The 19,878-nt window shown below is 38.5% G+C and overlaps 1 protein-coding gene across 1 annotated transcript in view; it reads left to right on the plus strand.

Moving 5' to 3' along the window:
• Window positions 1-19,065, plus strand: part of LOC124545213 (Meckel syndrome type 1 protein) — a 123,218-nt gene extending 104,153 nt beyond the window's left edge. The window contains exons 7-8 of the mRNA XM_047124081.1: window positions 11,429-11,667; window positions 18,609-19,065. Of these exons, the coding sequence (XP_046980037.1) occupies window positions 11,429-11,667; window positions 18,609-18,839 (470 nt within the window). The 3' untranslated portion in view covers window positions 18,840-19,065. The remainder of the gene's footprint in view (window positions 1-11,428; window positions 11,668-18,608) is intronic.
• The last annotated feature ends 813 nt before the right edge of the window (window positions 19,066-19,878 follow it).

Raw genomic sequence — 19,878 nt, forward strand, 5'->3', positions numbered from 1 at the left:
TTGCCTTGTATTGTACTGGTGCAGGTCACAGTTGAAATTTGGATTTATTGTTTTCACAAGCAATATAACTTCCAATATGTATACACCTATAATGGTAAGCACACCTAATTTTTGGAACAGATTTCGACATGATTCTTGAGGTTTGGCACCACAAATAATTCTGATAACTTTTTTTCTGTAGTATTAATAATGTGCTTAGGTTGGCTTGAGTTGTTGCACCTCATATTTCTACAGCATAGTTTAAGTTTGATGAGAATAGGGCATGATAAGCAGTTTTTAGTACACACGTGTCCTTACAATATGTGCTAATCATATTTATAGCAAACACATACTTCGACAGCTTACATGCTAAGGAATCAATATGCATGTCCCATTTGAGGCTGTCCTGGATTGTAATTCCCAAGTACTTTGTCCATTTTTTCCTTTTTTACAGTGTCATTTCCTATGGATAATTTCATGTCAAATTCTATTTGTTTCCTTGTGTTAAATTCCATCATTGCAGTCTATGAAGCACTTACATTTAGATGGCTTTCATTAAAATACTTGACTATTTCATTAGTTACACTGTTGCACAGTACCTCCAGACTCTCATAGTCTTTGTGTTTACACACTATTGATGTGTCATCTGCGTACAATATTTTTGTACAGTTAGGAGAACAATACTGTATATCATTAACATAAATCAAGAAAAGAAGGGGTCCCAAGACAGAACCTTGAGGCACTCCATATTTGATATCAGTAATTTTAGATTTGTAAGACCCACTGTTTGTTTTAAGCAAGACAAATTGTTTTCTATTGCTCATATACGATTTTATTAGCTCATAGCCAGTTCTTCTGATACCCAGGTTCCACAGCTTGTCAAGTAATATGGTGATGTTGACACAATCAAAAACTTTTTCTAGATCAAGGAACACTCCAGTTACATACTCCTTGTTCTCTATGGCCGTTATTATTTTGTCTATTAATTGTGCTGCTGCTACTGATGTTGACTTGTTTTTCATAAGGTCATTCTGATTTTCAAATATTAAATTGTGTTGACTCAGGAATGTCATTAGTCTAGTATAAATAACTTTCTCAACTACCTTAGAAAATGCAGGTAAGATTGAGATGGGGCGGTAGTTTTCAATTTTAGATTTATCACCTTTCTTCTAAATCGGAGTTACTTGTGCTGTCTTTAGACTATCTGGGAAACAACCTAATGCAATTACTGCTGTGACCATGGCATCAGATATGTTGTCTATGCATCTTTTCAGTGTACTGATAGACAATCCATCATAGCCTGCTGATTTTGTATTTTTTAAATACATTACTATGTTTTTGACTTCCTTGTTATTGGTTGGGGCCAAGTATATGCTTTGTTTGATTGGAATGCCCCTATATCTATGCTGAAGATTCTTAAAATGGTCATTGACAGATTTTCCAACAGAAGAAAAGTACTCATTAAAAACATTTGCAATCTGACATTGACATTTCATGATACGCCCTTTATGGTTTATAGTAAAATCACTTGTTGATCTGTCCTTACAATACCTAAAGCTATTTATTACTTTCCAAACAGCTAAACCTGTGTTAGTAGAGTTTCTTAACATTGCGGCTGCATATTTACTTTTAGTTTCTAGCAGATGATCATTATAGTAATCCTGATAGTTCTTAAATTCTACCTTTAGTCTATTATTATTGTTATTATTTATCATTGCATATTGGAAAAATCTAAGTTTCTCTCTTGCTGTTTTTACTTCATGATTTATCCAGTTATTTTTTGTATCTTTTTGCAGTCATTTACTGTAAAGGTCATTTCTGGGCATAAGACATTGAAGCAATAATAAAAATTTGATGAAAAATCACTGAAAGTAATGCTGTTTTTTTTCACCCCATTGTAAGCTTTTCAGTAGACTGTTGAAATCTTTAACATTGTCGTCATTGGTGATTCTTTTTGTCACATATTGTTTCTCTTTTCTATTGACATGAAGATTTTCAGCTTCTATCAATACCTGTATTGTGTGGTGGTCAGAAATGGCAAGCTTTAGAACTGATGCACTGCATGTAAAGTGGGACACGTTAGTTATAATGTTGTCAGTGCATGATTTTACACTATTGACCTCTCTAGTGGGCTCGTTTATCAGAAATGTTAAGTTAAATTGAGCTAGTATTAGCATTAGTTTTTTAGATACAGAGTCATTGGACAGCAAGTCAATGTTTATAACTCCAGTTAGTATTATGTTAACCCAGCCATTTTTATTGCAGTGTTTACTGTCAATGTCAACAGCAGGTCATTAAGAACATCAAAGAAACTATCTAGGCTACCAGATGGAGGTCTGTATAGGCCTATAATTATTAAGTTCTCTTTCCCCCATTTATAATTAATTGCTGCTAGTTCTATTACACCCTCAATGCTGAAGGCACTTACATCTATTACACTATAATTACTACCACTGGCTGCAAAGATAGCTACCCCACCACCACGTTTCTCTTTTCTACTGAAGGCAGAGTAAAAGATCATGGAAAGTAGCTTACATACACTAATTAGCTCATCTGTGTACCAGTGTTCACGTATAACTAAAACATCAGGGTTATCAGTTGGTGCAATGGTATCCAACTCGTTGTGCTTATTGCCAAGACTTTAAAAGTTCTGCTGAATTAATTTGAAAGTGAGTTCGGATTGTTGAACGCTTGATGGACATGCCACCATACCAGACTGGTTGTTTTTAAGAGTACAAGGGTTTCGCTGTATGATATTAGGGCTAAGTTTCTCCTGCTGGACCATACAGGGAGATTTAGAGCTACCAGGCTATCCAGCATTGTTTATTAGTTTCCTTGGCTTGTCAGCTGTAGCTCTTTGTGTGGCAAGTCCTGTTTGGGTGGGTTGTGCCATTCTTTAGCAATGCACTTATTTACACTGCTTTGTGTGATGTTTCGTCTGATTTCATCAATAATTGATTTACTCACAATCTTTTTACCTCTCTTGTTCACGTGCATACCATGAATTGTGTGCAGGTTTCTATCTAGGTTACTGACGTTTACCAAAGACACATTGCGAAGTTTGTTACATATTGTTTTAAGCCTAACATTTGTTTTATGCACTTCCAAGTTCGCAATAGACTGGCCCATTAGATCATGTCTCTGTGGAATGTTAACGACAATTACTTTGGTGCCAGTCAACTTACCGAGTGTTGCTTTCATGTGCCTGATAGTGTAATTTGCTTCATTTTTAGCCACATCATTTGTACCACCAATGATAACGACATAATCATTCACTGAGAACGATTCACTATGTTGCACACATGGCTTCAGTACAGCAGAAAGAGGTGCACCAGGTTGAATGTGAACCACAGCTGTGAAGTCATCTTGGATATTCGCGATGTTTTGGGCTATTTTGCGACCATGACTGTTTCCATAATAAGAATTATTATGTTAAAGAATTACAAAGATATTGCTATTGGAATACCATTCATATATATTTTTAATCATTATGTATTGTCTGTTTTAGTAGTACTGAGATGATATTTGTGAAGAAATGTGAGTTCTTGAAATCTGTAATCTCGTTTACAATTCGTCTTTACACTTTTGGTCACAGATGAATATTTCCATTTCCTTCTAGATCTCCATTTTCTATCTCTTCTGTAAAGTATGCAGCACTTTAATAGTGTAGTCTGTTGCAACACTGTGTCCTGTTTTATCTGTACACTTCACTGTAGCTGATTTGTTAGCTTTGTGTGTTCTTCAAAATGGGTATTAAAAATTTTGCGTGTTTGGCTAATGTACTTCTAATGCAATGGTTGCTCATTCCTTTATAAATCCCTGATTTGCTTTGTTTCTCGGCTGTTTGTGTGATGTTATGCACCAGTTTCTCTCTTAAATTTTTAGTGGTGGCAAAAGTTATTCTGACATCTGTGTTCTTAAACAGCTTGCCTATTTTGTTTGAAATTACCCCTAAATAGTAGTAAATGGTATAGTTATAAACTTAGGTTTTTGTATGTAAGGTAAAATAAGGGCGGAGGGAGGGACGGAGGAGTGGAAGGGAAGAGGGGAGGAGGGAAAGAGGGTAGGGAAAGGAGAAAAGGGGGGAAAGGGAAGAGGGGGGGAAAGGAGGGGAAGAGAGGAGAGAGGGAAGGAAGGGAAAGGAGGAAAGAGAAATTAGGTATGCTAATAACAGCCACACAATACATTTACTCCTTTAGAAGTTTGTTGTGAAGAATCAGGCACAATTTGACAATAACAGTAGCAGTCATAAATACAGTAAACCTTGTATAATTTGGAAATCTGTCCAGATCGTACAAGTATTTCATTCTCAAAGTATTCAATACACTTCAATATGCCAATTTTCTGTATAAAGCAGAAAATGTCTAAGAGGGAAATGGAATGCAAATTTTAAGACTTAATCAATAGTTGATTGCATGATGTCGAAAAGAACTTATACAGTTTTACTGTATTACAGTATACATTAGTTATCCACAACTCTACAGGGACACCACTTTTAACACAAAGACTATGCTGCCCTGAGAATGCTGTTATGCAGCGCAAAACTGAGAAAAGGGGTTAAGCACAGCACAGTGCGGTGCTGCGGGAGTGGACATCAAACCACACCACCCTGTGTAACAACGAACAAGCTACGTGCAGTGTCAGTAAACCGTAGGAAATGCTCCATTCTTGAGCGCACTGTTTGTCAGCATTTCTCAGTTGCCATTATTATTATGTGCATTAACGCACACTGGAACATTGTTGCACATCTACAAATACTCTGCTGCAATCTGCACAATGAGAGAGGTGGGCGTTGTTCCGTTAAATAATGGTTTTACCCAGCAAGGTCAAGCATTCCAAGGAAATGCACTACCTGCATTATTTTGTGCCAGATTCAGTTGACTAGTAGCACTTTAAGTGATAACATGATGTCAAACAAAAAGTGTGTGTTGCTAATAATAGTAATAATAATAATAATAATAAATCCCATGGAGGCCCAGGAAAAGAATAGGACTCTGGTATGTTCTGCCAGTCGTAAAAGGTGATGAAAAGAACAAACCACTAATAGGACTAACCCCCCTTTTAGTGTGATTAGTTGGTTCAGGACAGAACTAAAGAAGCCTCGGACAAGCGCCGTCATGGTCGGGGACGACGCTTGAACCCAATGCCCGCCCACAATGGTAACGACACTGCTAGCCAACTGGAAAATGATTCAAATCCAAATAGAGGTGTTTTGCAGGATATGCTTCCTGCAACCACCCTAGAAGGAAAACAAAGACAGAGGATGAGATGGTCAGATGAAGTTAATCGACACCTCATGTTCTGTTATTACCAAGCAACAAACCTAGGAACCAACACAACTGGATACAGATCACAAGTATACACAACATTTATTACCAGATATCCAGAATTAAAATTTTTAACAGAATTATGACTAGCTGATAAGATCCGTGTAATAATCAAAAATAACAGGAGACCCCAGTCAGAATTAGAAAACATCAAACAACAAGTACAACAAATACTGGAACAAAATAATGTGCAATCAGAAGAAGAAGAAAATACAGTAATGGACTCAAACATCCCAGAGCAAACAAACAAAGAACAACACGCATGAATTAAACAGTCAGAGGAAAACGAAATCTTTAGACAGCCACCAGAACAAGCACAAATAGAACACGAAGTGACACACATGTTAGATATAGAAGAAAAATTTCAGCTGACATATATAGAATACAAAGACACAAATACAGACATTAGACCATTCTTGCATAGACCGCCAAATAACCCACAAGTCGAAACAACAATAAAAACTATCAACACAATCATACACAACAAAATAAATGAAAACACAACACTGGAAGAGTTACAACTACTGGTTTATATAGGAGCACTCACTACACTAAATATACACACTAGGCAGAGATCAGAACCAACCAACACACAGAAGAAACCCACAAAACCAGCATGGCAACACAGGCTACAGATCAGAATAGAAAAACTGAGAAAAGACATCGGACAGCTAACACAATTTATAAGAAATGAAATGTCAGAAAAAAAATGAAAAAGGTTAGGTAAAATCTCACAACAAGAAGCAATAGAGCAATTAGATGAAAAGAAGCAGAAATTACAAGCATTGGCCAAACGACTTAGAAGATACAAAAAAAGTGAAAATAGAAGGAAACAAAACCAAACATTCAACACAAACCAAAAGAAATTTTACCAGACAATAGATAACACACACATTAAAATAGACAATCCACCAAACATAACAGACATGGAACACTTCTGGAGCAACATATGGTCAAACCCGGTACAACATAACAGGCATGCACGGTGGATACAAGCAGAAACAGATACATACAAGATGATACCACAAATGCCTGAAGTGATAATTTTGCAACATGAAGTCACCCAAGCAATCATTTCTACTCACAATTGGAAAGCCCCTGGAAAAGATAAAATAGCAAATTTCTGGCTAAAGAAATTCACCTCAACACATTCACATCTAACTAAATTATTTAACATATTTAAAAACAAAGATGATGTGACTTACCATACGAAAGTGCTGGCAGGTCGATAGAAACACAAACAGACACATACATACACACAAAATTCAAGCTTTTGCAACAAACTGTTGCCTCATCAGGAAAGAGGGAAGGAGAGGGAAAGACGAAAGGAAGTGGGTTTTAAGGGAGAGGGTAAGGAGTCATTCCAATCCCGGGAGCGGAAAGACTTACCTTAGGGGGAAAAAAGGATGGGTATACACTCGCACACACACACATATCCATCCACACATATACAACACAAGCAGACATAAATTATTTAACAGTTACATTGCAGACCCATACACATTCCCTGATACACTTACACATGGAATAACTTATCTGAAACCTAAAGATCAAGCAGACACAGCAAACCCAGCTAAATATCGACCCATAACATGCCTACCAACAATATACAAAATATTAACTTCAGTCATTACACAGAAATTAATGACACATACAACACAGAACAAAATTATAAATGAAGAACAAAAAGGCTGTTGCAAAGGAGCACGAAGATGTAAAGAGCAACTGATAATAGATGCAGAGGTGACATATCAAGCTAAAACTAAACAAAGGTCGCTACACTACACATACATTGATTACCAAAATGCTTTTTATAGTGTACACCACTCATGGTTACTACAAATATTGGAAATATACAAAGTATATCCTAAATTGATACAGTTCCTAGACATAGTAATGAAAAATTGGAAAACCACACTTAATATCCAAACAAATTCAAATAATATCACATCACAGCCAATACAGATTAAGAGTGGAATATACCAAGGAGACTCATTAAGTCCTTTCTGGTTCTGCCTTGCTCTGAACCCACTATCCAACATGCTAAATAATACAAATTATGGATACAATATTACTGGAACATACCCACACAAAATCACACATTTGCTATACATGGATGATCTAAAACTGCTGGCAGCAACAAATCAACAACTCAACCAATTACTAAAGATAACATAAGTATTCAGCAATGATATAAATACGGCTTTTGGAACAGACAAATGTAAGAAAAATAGCATAGTCAAGGGAAAACACACTAAACAAGAAGATTACATATTGGATAACCACAGCGACTGCATAGAAGCAATGGAAAAAACAGATGCCTATAAATATCTAGGATACAGACAAAAAATAGGAATAGATAATACAAATATTAATGGAGAACTAAAAGAAAAATATAGACAAAGACTAACAAAAATACTGGAAACAGAATTGACAGCAAGAAACAAGACAAAAGCTATAAATACTTATGCTATACCAATATTGATCTACTCATTTGGAGTAGTGAAATGGAGTAACACAGACCTAGAAGCACTCAATACACTTACACGATCACAATGCCACAAATATAGAATACATCAAATACATTCAGCAACTGAAAGATTCACATTAAGCAGAAAGGAAGGAGGAAGGGGATTTATCGACATAAAAAACCTACATTATGGACAGGTAGACAATTTAAGAAAATTCTTTATAGAACGAGCAGAAACTAGCAAAATACACAAAGCAATCACTCATATAAATACATCGGCTACACCACTGCAATTTCATAACCACTTCTACAACCCTTTAGATCACATAACATCAACAGATACAAAGAAAGTGAATTGGAAGGGGAAGGCACTACATGGCAAGCACCCGTATCATCTAACACAGCCACACATCGATCAAGACGCATCCAACACATGGCTAAAAAAAGGCAATATATACAGTGAGATGGAAGGATTCATGATTGCAATACAGGATCACACAATAAACACCAGATATTACAGCAAGCATATTATTAAAGATCCCAATACCACAACAGATAAATGCAGACTTTGCAAACAACAAATAGAAACAGTAGATCACATCACAAGCGGATGTACAATACTAGCAAATACAGAATACCCCAGAAGACATGACAATGTAGCAAAAATAATACATCAACAGCTTGCCTTACAACATAAACTTATAAAATAACATGTTCCCACATACAAGTATGCACCAGAAAATGTACTGGAGAACGATGAATACAAATTATACTGGAACAGAACAACAGATAAAACAACACCACATAACAAACCTGACATGATACTCACCAATAAAAAGAAGAAATTAACACAACTAATCGAAATATCCATACCCAATACAACAAATATACAAAAGAAAACAGGAGAAAAAATTGAAAAATACATCCAACTGGCTGAGGAAGTCAAGGACATGTGGCATCAGGATAAAGTTGACATTATACCAATGATACTATCAACTACAGGAGTCATACCACACAATATCCACCAGTACATCAATGCAATACAGCTACATCCAAACTTATATATACAACTACAGAAATCTGTAATTATTGACACTTGTTCAATTACCTGAAAGTTCCTAAATGCAATGTAACATATACCATACAGTTAAAAGGAAGTCACGCTTCATCAAGGTCCGTGTCACCTTCCATTTTTAACCAGACATAGCGTCTGAGACAAGAAAGAAATAATAATAATAATAATAATAATAATAATAATAATGTCTGAGACAGTAAAGAATAATAATAATAATGTTTATTTGTCCATGTTAACTTTACAGTCTTGGACATCATCATTTTTTGTACAATTATATCAATATCATGTCATTCCAAGAATGAATATATACATCAAGTAGCACATTGTATATCATTCCATGCAATAATGTTATAAACACATTAGCACATTATATATCATTCCATAAATATAATGATTATATACATCAATTAGTCAATTATACCGCAGTGGCCAAGCGGTTCTAGGCGCTTCAGTCCGGAACCGTGCGACTGCTACAGCCGCAGGTTCGAATCCTGCCTCGGGCATGGATGTGTGTGATGTCTTTAGGTTTAAATAGTTCTAAGTTCTAGGGGACTGATGACCTCAGATGTTAAGTCCCATAGTGCTCAGAGCCATTTTTTAGCCAATTATAACAGTACCACCACTAATATACCACAGTATGTAAAAGAATAAACTAGCAGTACTGCAGCTCAGAATTCTTTTAATGAGTATAAACATCTTTCTATTAACCAATTTTTCAACTTGATCTTGGAAAGATTGCCTTGGAGTTGCTTTATATTTTTTGGCAACTTATTATAGAATTGTCTCCCAGTTACATATGGACTGTGGTCTGTAGCTTTCTTGTTAGTCCGTATCCTATGATAGTCACTTTTGGCTCAAGTATTGTAATTATGGATGTCACTGTTCTTTACACTATTTTCCTCGTTCTCTTTTACAAACATTATGGTCTTAAATACAACAATGAGTAAACAGTCAGTAATTTATAATTTTTGAAATAGTCCCTACAGGACTGGCGTTTTGCTCTTTAATGAAAAGATTAGGGTAATTGAGGTGAGTAAGGAAGACAGACTTTCTGTGCACAAAATAATGTTGTGATTCAAATGCGATAAAACACAAATTTATGATACTTTAAGAAACAGAGATAAGATATGAGATGAAGAAGACAGGAAATAAAGAAATTAATGAGATAGTTTGGGAATGGTTCATAAGTGCTTGGGCAAAAAAGTTGCCTTTGTCTGGATCCATGTTGCAGAGTGAGGCTCTGAAAGTCACTAAAGAGCTTGGAAATATGGAGTTTAATGTGTCCACAGGATGGCTGGACAGTTTCAAAGCTAGGCACAACATCATTGTGTGGAATAAATGTGTGGAGAAGCTAAAGATGTGTAGGAAAGTGTAGCAACAGAATGAAAGACAGTACTGTAGCACCTAATTGCAAATTATGACCCAAAAGATGTCTTCGGTGCTGATTAAATGGGACTGTTTTACTGCACACGGCCTTCAAAATCACCAATTTGATGTGAAAAGTGCACCAATGGAAAAGTGTCCAACAACAGACTCGGTGAACCGCTGTGAAACACATTTCATGAAATGAAGAAGCCACCGATGACTGGAAAGGCAGCAATACCATGTTGTTTCAAATGCATAGAAAATTTTATTTTGGTTCCATACCAATTCCTTTTTGAGCAAGTTTCACTGTATAATGCTAGAAACAAAGATAGCCTCCACTATCCACAACTTCGCCTCACTCTTTCACAAGAAGGAACAAAGTATGAAAATTAAGGAAACCAAATTGAAATCATTTCTGCTTGACAACTCCTGCTCTGTAGATGAATTTATGAATAGATTATATTTATCAAATTTTGTTGTTGCTTACAATTTAAAAAAAAAAAAATCATTTATATAAATGGCCAGGATGTAGCCAGGTTTCCACAGAAAAATTATACATCATACATTTAAAGTTACTGACACATTCCACTCCATAGGGAGTCACAAATATGCTCCATGAAACAGGCCAAAAACTAAAGTAGTAGTTTCTTTTCCCTCCAAAATATCCTGATAACTGTGTAAGATATTGATTTACAGTCTTTTCAAGGGCAAAAGGAGCTATTACTGTATGATAGCAAATTGTCAGTGCAGCCTGTAGAAGATGTTTCCTTTAATTTTTTCTCTTTTATAATGAATATATTTGTTCATTGCACATTCTTCAATGTTATTATTGATAACAAAATCGGCAGGATGTGGTGAATGCATAAATGAGTAATGATGGCCAATTTCAAAGAAACTTTGGCATACATAATTACCAGACAAGATGTAAAATCTTTCCACGTATATTGGAAAACCTTATCTCAATTCAATAGTGGAGTTCTTTACTCTGGTGCTAGGAAATTATTAAATCCTAAAAAATCAATTCTAAAATCACACCCTATCAACCCCTTTCTTTATAAATTATCAGCCTTCTTTTGTTGCCCTATTGCAGGTACACTACCTCACTGCCACCAACACACACTGCTCAGCTTGTGTCTAGGATATTACAAACATATTACATACATGCTAAAACAAACATGCTTCAACATCTACTAAACTGAATGTCTGTTGCAGAAACACAGTGCCTTCGCCCCCAGCTACTGATGCGAGTTGCTTCGCTAGATAGTTGGGGCCGTTTCCGTGTGGAAGGCTACTGCCATGTACCTTTGCCTAACAGCGCAGGTCGTCATACTCTTTCTGTACCCTCTTGGCGGTTCACACCGGATGGACACTTACATGAAATGAGACGTTTCTTTGTTGGAGGTGGTTGTAATGTTTCAATGGACATAGCTGGAGTACCAGATGCAGTAAAGGTTAGTAGTTGCTAATAATTACTGAAACTGAAACTACTGAATAAATTTATTTATTTATTTATTTTTCCTATAGGGTAAGGTTCAGTAACGTTTGCATACAGATCAAATTATTCACAGTGTTGTTAGCATCATATTCATCATTTAGTTCATTAACAAGTAAGAACTTTCTCTGCCTTTTTTATAGTGTGGTGTATCTGCATTTTTGAAAACATACATTTGTGCTCAGTGAATAATAGTTGCTGCTTTCCTGCATTCTGTTACATTTGTTCTTAATTGTAGAGTATCTTAAACTTTGCTTCTTTAAGCAACCAGTAGAAAAAAACTGAAATCAAAGGTGAAACAACTGCACTAACAAGAACATTATCAGTTGAACAGATGGCACTCCTGGCCCAGTTTTTCCCTCTTCTGGAAATGATGGAGACAGGAAGGACAGTGCAGAAAGATTCGTTCATTCACTCATTTTACCTGGTGACACAAAGAACAGAAAGTAAGAATCTGGTTCACTTTTTGTCCATAGAGGATATCATTTATCATCCTACAAAGGAGTCAGAAATCTGGCCAGGATGGCAGCGCCATTATACTTATGCCAAAGAAATTGGGGGGGGGGGGGGGGGTTATTTTAGTGTATGTCCCAATATTTTTACAATTGACGAACTGTCACATTGCTATTGGTCTGTACATCAGTACATGCAATAATATGACTTAGCTTATGTGAGAGGTACAGAAATCAATTCCCTGCCTGCTATAATAGCCACTGACTTAAATGACCGTTTAGAACAAGAACAGAAATAGGATGTTCAGTGTATATATTTGACCTTAACTGCTAACAATGCTTTGCTGGCAACAGTAATAGAACTACACTGATATTCCAGTCTTCCTCAGTTGTTTATAATCGTTTGGCATCTGCTATTTCATTTGCAGATGATAATGGTGACTCTCTTCAAATCTGACGGACTAATATGTCTTCAGTTTTCCGTCCATCAAAATAACACTATTTTCAACAAGACTGTCACTTTTCTCTTATTTTCTTATGTCCCACCAGCATGAAATTTCCACTCCAAAAACATGTTTGACAATTTGTGACTATAAATCTTATACATCAGTTCTGTGGAATGTAGGTTGGGGTGATAGAGAGTAATAGTGTGACAAAATTGGTTTTCTTCCAAAATTTTGTCAGTTGTATAAAAGGCAAAGGTTAATGCTCCTTAACTATCTCCAAATGTCTTGCATTCCTTAGATGTAGTTCATAAGGTATGTGATTACTGGACAGTCTGCTGGGTATTTCACATTTTGACAAAATAGAAGAAGGTGGCACTTATTCTCCTGTTTGTTGTGATATGGAGCATTATAAAAATGACTAAACTTTTAGGTGATAATTCTGGAATGAGCTGAGTTTATACACATTTCTTAAAACAATTTGGTGTCTTTTTCTATATAACTATTCTGATTTTTGTTTTTCAAGTCATATATGAAAACAGATCCCAGAACAAATCCCAAGTCAGTGCCTGAATCCACAACAGTTTATTGTTAACCAGCAGTTCTGTTCAACAATACTTCTTGCGTAGTCTCCCTTTGGTAACATTTGTCTGCAGTCTAATGTGTATGAATCCATGTTTTATATCTGCTTTAATTCTGCTACATAATAATACATTTATCCTTATTGGCAATAAATATTTCATTGTGAGCACTTTGATTCTTCTTGAAACTTCCTGGCAGACTTGAACTCGGACCTTTGCCTTTCGCAGGCAAGTGCTCTACCAACTGAGCTACCCAAGCACGACTCACGCCCCGTCCTCACAGCTTTACTTCTGCCAGTACCTCATCTCCTACCTTCCAAACTTGGCAAAGGTCCCGAGTTCGAGTCTCGGTCCGGCACACAGTTTTAATCTGCCAGGAAGTTTCATATCATTGCACACTCCACTGCAGAGTGAAAATCTCATTCTGGAAACATCCCCCAGGCTGTGGCTAAGCCATGTCTCCGCAATATCCTTTCTTTCAGGAGTGCTAGTTCTGCAAGGTTCGCAGAAGAGCTTCTGTAAAGTTTGGAAGGTAGGAGACGAGGTACTGGCATAAGTAAAGCTGTGAGGATGGGGTGTGAGTCGTGCTTGGGTAGCTCAGTTGGTAGAGCACTTGCCCGCGAAAGGCAAAGGTCCCGAGTTCGAGTCTCGGTCCGGCACACAGTTTTAATCTGCCAGGAAATTTCATATCAGCACACACTCCACTGCACAGTGAACATCACATTCTTGATTCTTCTTGTTTGGGGTAGATACATCAATCCCACTCCATTTGTCTTCATTTCTCTCCTTTTTTAAATTCCATACTATTGACTTACTCAACTTTAACATTTCGCTTGTACTTTCCATCAGCTTCTGTATCAGCACTGTCATTCCATCTTGTTTTCAATAAATGTTATGACATTAACAGCAGGTCATCACACCTGCCTGCAAAGACATGTTCCACATACACTATACACAGTGAGCTAACAATGCACACTACTTTGAACTGGAACATGGCTGTACCTAGTCATGTGACCAAGTAAGTTCCATAATCAATAGAAGCAGGGATCCTTTAGACATTTGTCAACAAGACTGAAGGCTATCACTCACTTCAGCATGGAATCTCACTTTATTGGCCATACAGTGAAAATTCATCCAACAGCTCACAGCATGTAGGTGGATCAAGACTAGCCATGCAGAATTTCAGGCACATCCTGTGGCACTGCAACCTACTCCCCACTGCTTTCTTCCATTTCCAACCACTACCATGAGAGCCAACAATACAATACCTTAGCACCTGCACTCAGGGGCAGGCAGCTTCCATCGTATATAAATATGGCAGCATCAGCATTATATCAATACTTTGCAAGGTGATCATGAAATGTTGCATTATTTCAAAAGTGACACCTAACTGGAAACTGATTAAGCATACTTACAAAAGAAATTAAGCAGATTAAGTATACTTACAGAAGAAATTTTCCTGCAACAGCTGAGAAAATAAAATGATATGCTGATTTGAGAAGTAATTAAAACAGATAGATGTCTTAATCTACAGACTTCATGGTATACTGGCTAAGACATTAATTCATAGTATGAGCTTTGAAAAGTCAGCATCTGCCATATTCCAATTGCATCTACCTAGGCAGTAGAATACTTGAGAAGGATAAATTGCTGTCTGTCAAACCTTTTACTGTTTTAGATGAGTTTTTCCATGGCAGCACACCTTGCCCTAGACGCAGATGTGCATTTTGTACCACCTCACCAACCTTGTGTGCTGTGGACATGTCTAAACATGCTGCTCCCCAAGTATCTGTGTACTGTGGATGTCTTAACATCCACTCTCCATCTGACAAGGCCTCAGAAGGCCTAACAGTACCGAATGAATGCCATGTCATCCTCAGCCGATAGGCTTCACTGGATGTGGATATGGAAGGGCATGTGGTCAGCACACCATTCTCCCAGTTTATCACAATCATCCAGTAGCTGTTCAAATTTCAGGCTGCTTAACTGGAGAATTTTTTGTATGTTTGCTGCTGTGGTTGCATGTTGCTGTTTTTGAATCAGCCTTACATTTATGAATATTGCAAAGGATTGATGACATACCGTTGTTCTTACCATTGCACATTTCTGTGAAAGTAGAGTACATATCCTTTTTAAGAACAAAATTACTCATACCTTCAATTGCACAGTGGAGGAATTGTGGGTAACTTTAGAGAACTGACAGTGTGAATTCTCCAGTACTGATAATATTGAATATCATTTAGGGAATACCAAGGACAGCAACAGTCCTAAGATGTTTGCATAAACAAATACAACACATCAGCCTCTTGTTTCTATGAGACACATAAACGATATTTTTTCAGTTTCCAAAAAGGCTCAGAAAGACAGTAAAATGCTTGGGAAAAGGGTATGTTTTAACTAATGTTTCATCAGAAAAAAGTTCATTTAATCAGTTTATGCATTTGCATTCAAGGAATTGGTTTCATGGCTCAGTTGTTGAATAGGAAACTATTCGAGCTTTCTGTATTTCTACATAATATACGAGGGCATGCTGAAAAAGTAATACTGCTCTGAATTGTAATGTGTAACATGGCAGCATTTAACTATGCCAGTTGGTGAGAAACAGCATTCTGTAATCAAGTTGCTAACCACAGAAAGCATGCATCCAATTGAAATCCATAGAAAAATGAAAGCTGTGTACAATAATGGGTCTCTTTACGACACTGTGATAGGTGATAAAAGTTAGATTCACCATTTTGACCCCAAAACAAAAGAGCATCAGTGGTGTTCTGCCACAGAGGATCACTGGTGCCAAAATAGTTCAAGACCATGCCATCAGTAAGGAAAATTGTGCTCAAAGTGTTGTGGAATGTTCATGGTGTGGTGCATTTGACATCTATGCCTAAAAGGCACCATCATAACACTGCAAGGGACTCTGTGACCCCCAGAAAAGTACACAGAGTGCCCTCTCCTTAAGCATGACAGTGCCAGCCCATACACAACTGTTTGTGACATCTGCAACAATCAAATGCCTGGGGTTTACTGTCATCAGTCATCCTCCATATGGTCCTGACTTGGCTCCATCCAATTTTCATCTTTTGCCAAAACTTAAAGAACACTTACAAAGACTTCAGTTTGATAGTGATGAAGTTGGCAAGCAGAGGTGAGGTTCCGGCTCATCAATAAAGTAAAACATTCATCACTGACAATAACAAAAAACTGGTCATCATTGAGAGAAATACACTCCTGGAAATGGAAAAAAGAACACATTGACACCGGTGTGTCAGACCCACCATACTTGCTCCGGACACTGCAAGAGGGCTGTACAAGCAATGATCACACGCACGGCACAACGGACACACCAGGAACCGCGGTGTTGGTCGTCGAATGGCGCTAGCTGCGCAGCATTTGTGCACCGCCGCCGTCAGTGTCAGCCAGTTTGCATTCGGAGCTCCATCGCAGTCTTTAACACTGGTAGCATGCCGCGACAGCGTGGACGTGAACCGTATGTGCAGTTGACGGACTTTGAGCGAGGGCATATAGTGGGCATGCGGGAGGCCGGGTGGACGTACCGCCGAATTGCTCAACACGTGGGGCGTAAGGTCTCCACAGTACATCGATGTTGTCGCCAGTGGTCGGCGGAAGGTGCACGTGCCCGGCGACCTGGGACCGGACCGCAGCGACGCACGGATGCACGCCAAGACCGTAGGATCCTACGCAGTGCCGTAGGGGACTGCACCTCCACTTCCCAGCAAATTAGGGACACTGTTGCTCCTGGGGTATTGGCAAGGACCATTCGCAACCGTCTCCATGAAGCTGGGCTACGGTCCCGGACACCGTTAGGCCGTCTTCCGCTCACGCCCCAACATCGTGCAGCCCGCCTCCAGTGGTGTCGCGACAGGCGTGAATGGAGGGACGAATGGAGATGTGTCGTCTTCAGCGATGAGAGTCGCTTCTGCCTTGGTGCCAATGATGGTCGTATGCGTGTTTGGCGCCGTGCAGGTGAGCGCCACAATCAGGACTGCATACGACCGAGGCACACAGGGCCAACACCCGGCATCATGGTGTGCGGAGCGATCTCCTACACTGGCCGTACACCACTGGTGATCGTCGAGGGGACACTGAATAGTGCACGGTACATCCAAACCGTTACCGAACCCATCGTTCTACCATTCCTAGACCGGCAAGGGAACTTGCTGTTCCAACAGGACAATGCATGTCCGCATGTATCCCGTGCCACCCAACGTGCTCTAGAAGGTGTAAGTCAACTACCCTGGCCAGCAAGATCTCCGGATCTGTCCCCCATTGAGCATGTTTGGGACTGGATGAAGCGTCGTCTCACGCGGTCTGCACGTCCAGCACAAACGCTGGTCCAACTGAGGCGCCAGGTGGAAATGGCATGGCAAGCCGTCCCACAGGACTACATCCAGCATCTCTACGATCGTCTCCATGGGAGAATAGCAGCCTGCGTTGCTGCGAAAGGTGGATATACACTGTCCTAGTGCCGACATTGTGCATGCTCTGTTGCCTGTGTCTATGTGCCTGTGGGTCTGTCAGTGTGATCATGTGATGTATCTGACCCCAGGAATGTGTCAATAAAGTTTCCCCTTCCTGGGACAATGAATTCACGGTGTTCTTATTTCAATTTCCAGGAGTGTATGTTCATTGACAGGGAGAGTACATATGTTGACAAATAAATATGTAGACACAAAGAACAAAGATGTTGAATATCAATAAATATTTAAAAAACTTTAAAGGTTTTTCACATAAAGAATTTGAAGGCATTACTTTTTGGCAAATCCTCAAACATATCATTAGGTATTCTGTTAAAAATGTCATATGAAACAAAATGATTTTTACTCAGTAAAATGAAATACTAAAAGAATTGCAGGTTTGACAGTCTGAGTGGAAAGATATGCTAATCAGAAAACTTTATTGTTACTTTTATTCTCGTGACTCATGAAAAAGCTGAAAATCAATCATCAAACAATAGAAATTCCAGGTTGGAGTATCAACAATGTTAGGAAAGGGATACATTGCTACTCACAGTAAAGATGACTGACTGAGTTGCAGACAGGTACAATGAAAAGATTGTTACACATTATAGCTTTCAGTCAAAGCCTTCTTCAGCAAAGAAAGCACACATTCACACAAGCAAGCAGACCTCACACACATGACTGCTACCAGAAGCAGCTCTGGCTAGTATCCTTTGCTGAAGAAGACTTTGGCCGAAAACACCGTCATGTATAGCAGTCTTTCTGTTGTGCATGTCTGCAACTCAGAGCGTCATCTTTACAGTGAGTAGCAGTCTATATCGTCACTGGCAGTGTCGTCTGTCTTTCTTCATCCTTCTAAAGTCTCTTTATCTGTGATGTTGTTATGTTATATTTGTCTGCTTCATTTTTTATTTGTGTCACGTGTTAATATTAATCCATCTCCTTTCAGGGTAAACCAGTACTTGGCAAGTTTGGCTTGCGTACTGTTAGCAGTGGCACAGTCACAGTTCGAATGGACATTATTCGCCAGACGTCTGAAAGGGCAGAGGGTTGGGGGAAGAATGTGCCCCATCACCTGTCATCATCAGCATTACTTAACAGTGTGGAAGCTGTGATTGCTGCTTTCAGCAGAGCTCGTCACAGGATGCTACGGGCAAGGCAGGGCCTCGATGTGCCATAGACAACTGTTCAGTGGATCCTGTCATATAGTGCCAAGCACAGTGTGTTCCAACAGCAAAGAGGATCAACTTGTATTCTGCTTAGTGCAGTGGTTGCAATCAGGTTAGGAACTGCTGGAAGACATAATGAAGTATTGCAGTCAAAATACAGACTTGTTAAATTGTAACAGTTTCGATATGCGTATACAATGCAAACAAATAAAAAATCACTTTTTTCCTTTAATAAAGTTTAATGGTCCTGTTGATTTAATCTGACTCCAGTTTTTCACTTATGCACGGTGAATATTAAGTGAAAGGACAAGTTGATTCTTTACAAGAAAGGGAATGGATGTTGAGTCTGTAATAACACAATTAGACCTGTTTCATCAAATTACAAGGCCTTAATTTATTATTTAACTGATGCATTTTTGGTGTTTGTGTTACCAGATTTCCTTTCAGAGAGATGAACAACGTGGTTGAGCTCGACATGTTTGTACACCAGCTCTGCAATAACAAGTCTATACAGTACTGAGAGGAATACTAGTACAAGTGCCTCACACATGATCTCCCAGCATGGAGTGAATGAAAGAATGATGTGCATCCTGTGTGAAAACCAGTGCCATTCCTGTCACGCGCAACACGTGCCAGGATTATCAGCAGTAGGATTTCCTTCAAAAGAAGGCTTTGCAACATACCACTATCATTAAGAAATTTCTGTTGTAAGTATTATTCACTGATTATGTACCCTTTGGTTACAATGCAGTCATGTCCACACACAGCTGTCACACATGGGCTATAGAAGATCCTTTGGGAATTGCTGATTTGTAGCATCGTCAATGTGTTAACGTCAGTGTTTGGGCAGGGGTTACTGATGACCATCTTCTTGTACCATTTGTTTCAGCACAAGGTCATAATGGATACATACACTTCCAGAACTCTACTTATTTTTCTGGAGGATGTGCCTGTAACAGTACAACAACTAATATGGCAGATACATCATGGAGTACCAGCCCATTGCCATGTCATTGCATGTCAGCACCTCAACATCACATTCCTGGGAGA

Source organism: Schistocerca americana, chromosome 8 (genome assembly GCF_021461395.2).
Source record: "Schistocerca americana isolate TAMUIC-IGC-003095 chromosome 8, iqSchAmer2.1, whole genome shotgun sequence".
In the NCBI taxonomy this organism is placed as follows: Eukaryota; Metazoa; Arthropoda; class Insecta; order Orthoptera; family Acrididae; genus Schistocerca; species Schistocerca americana.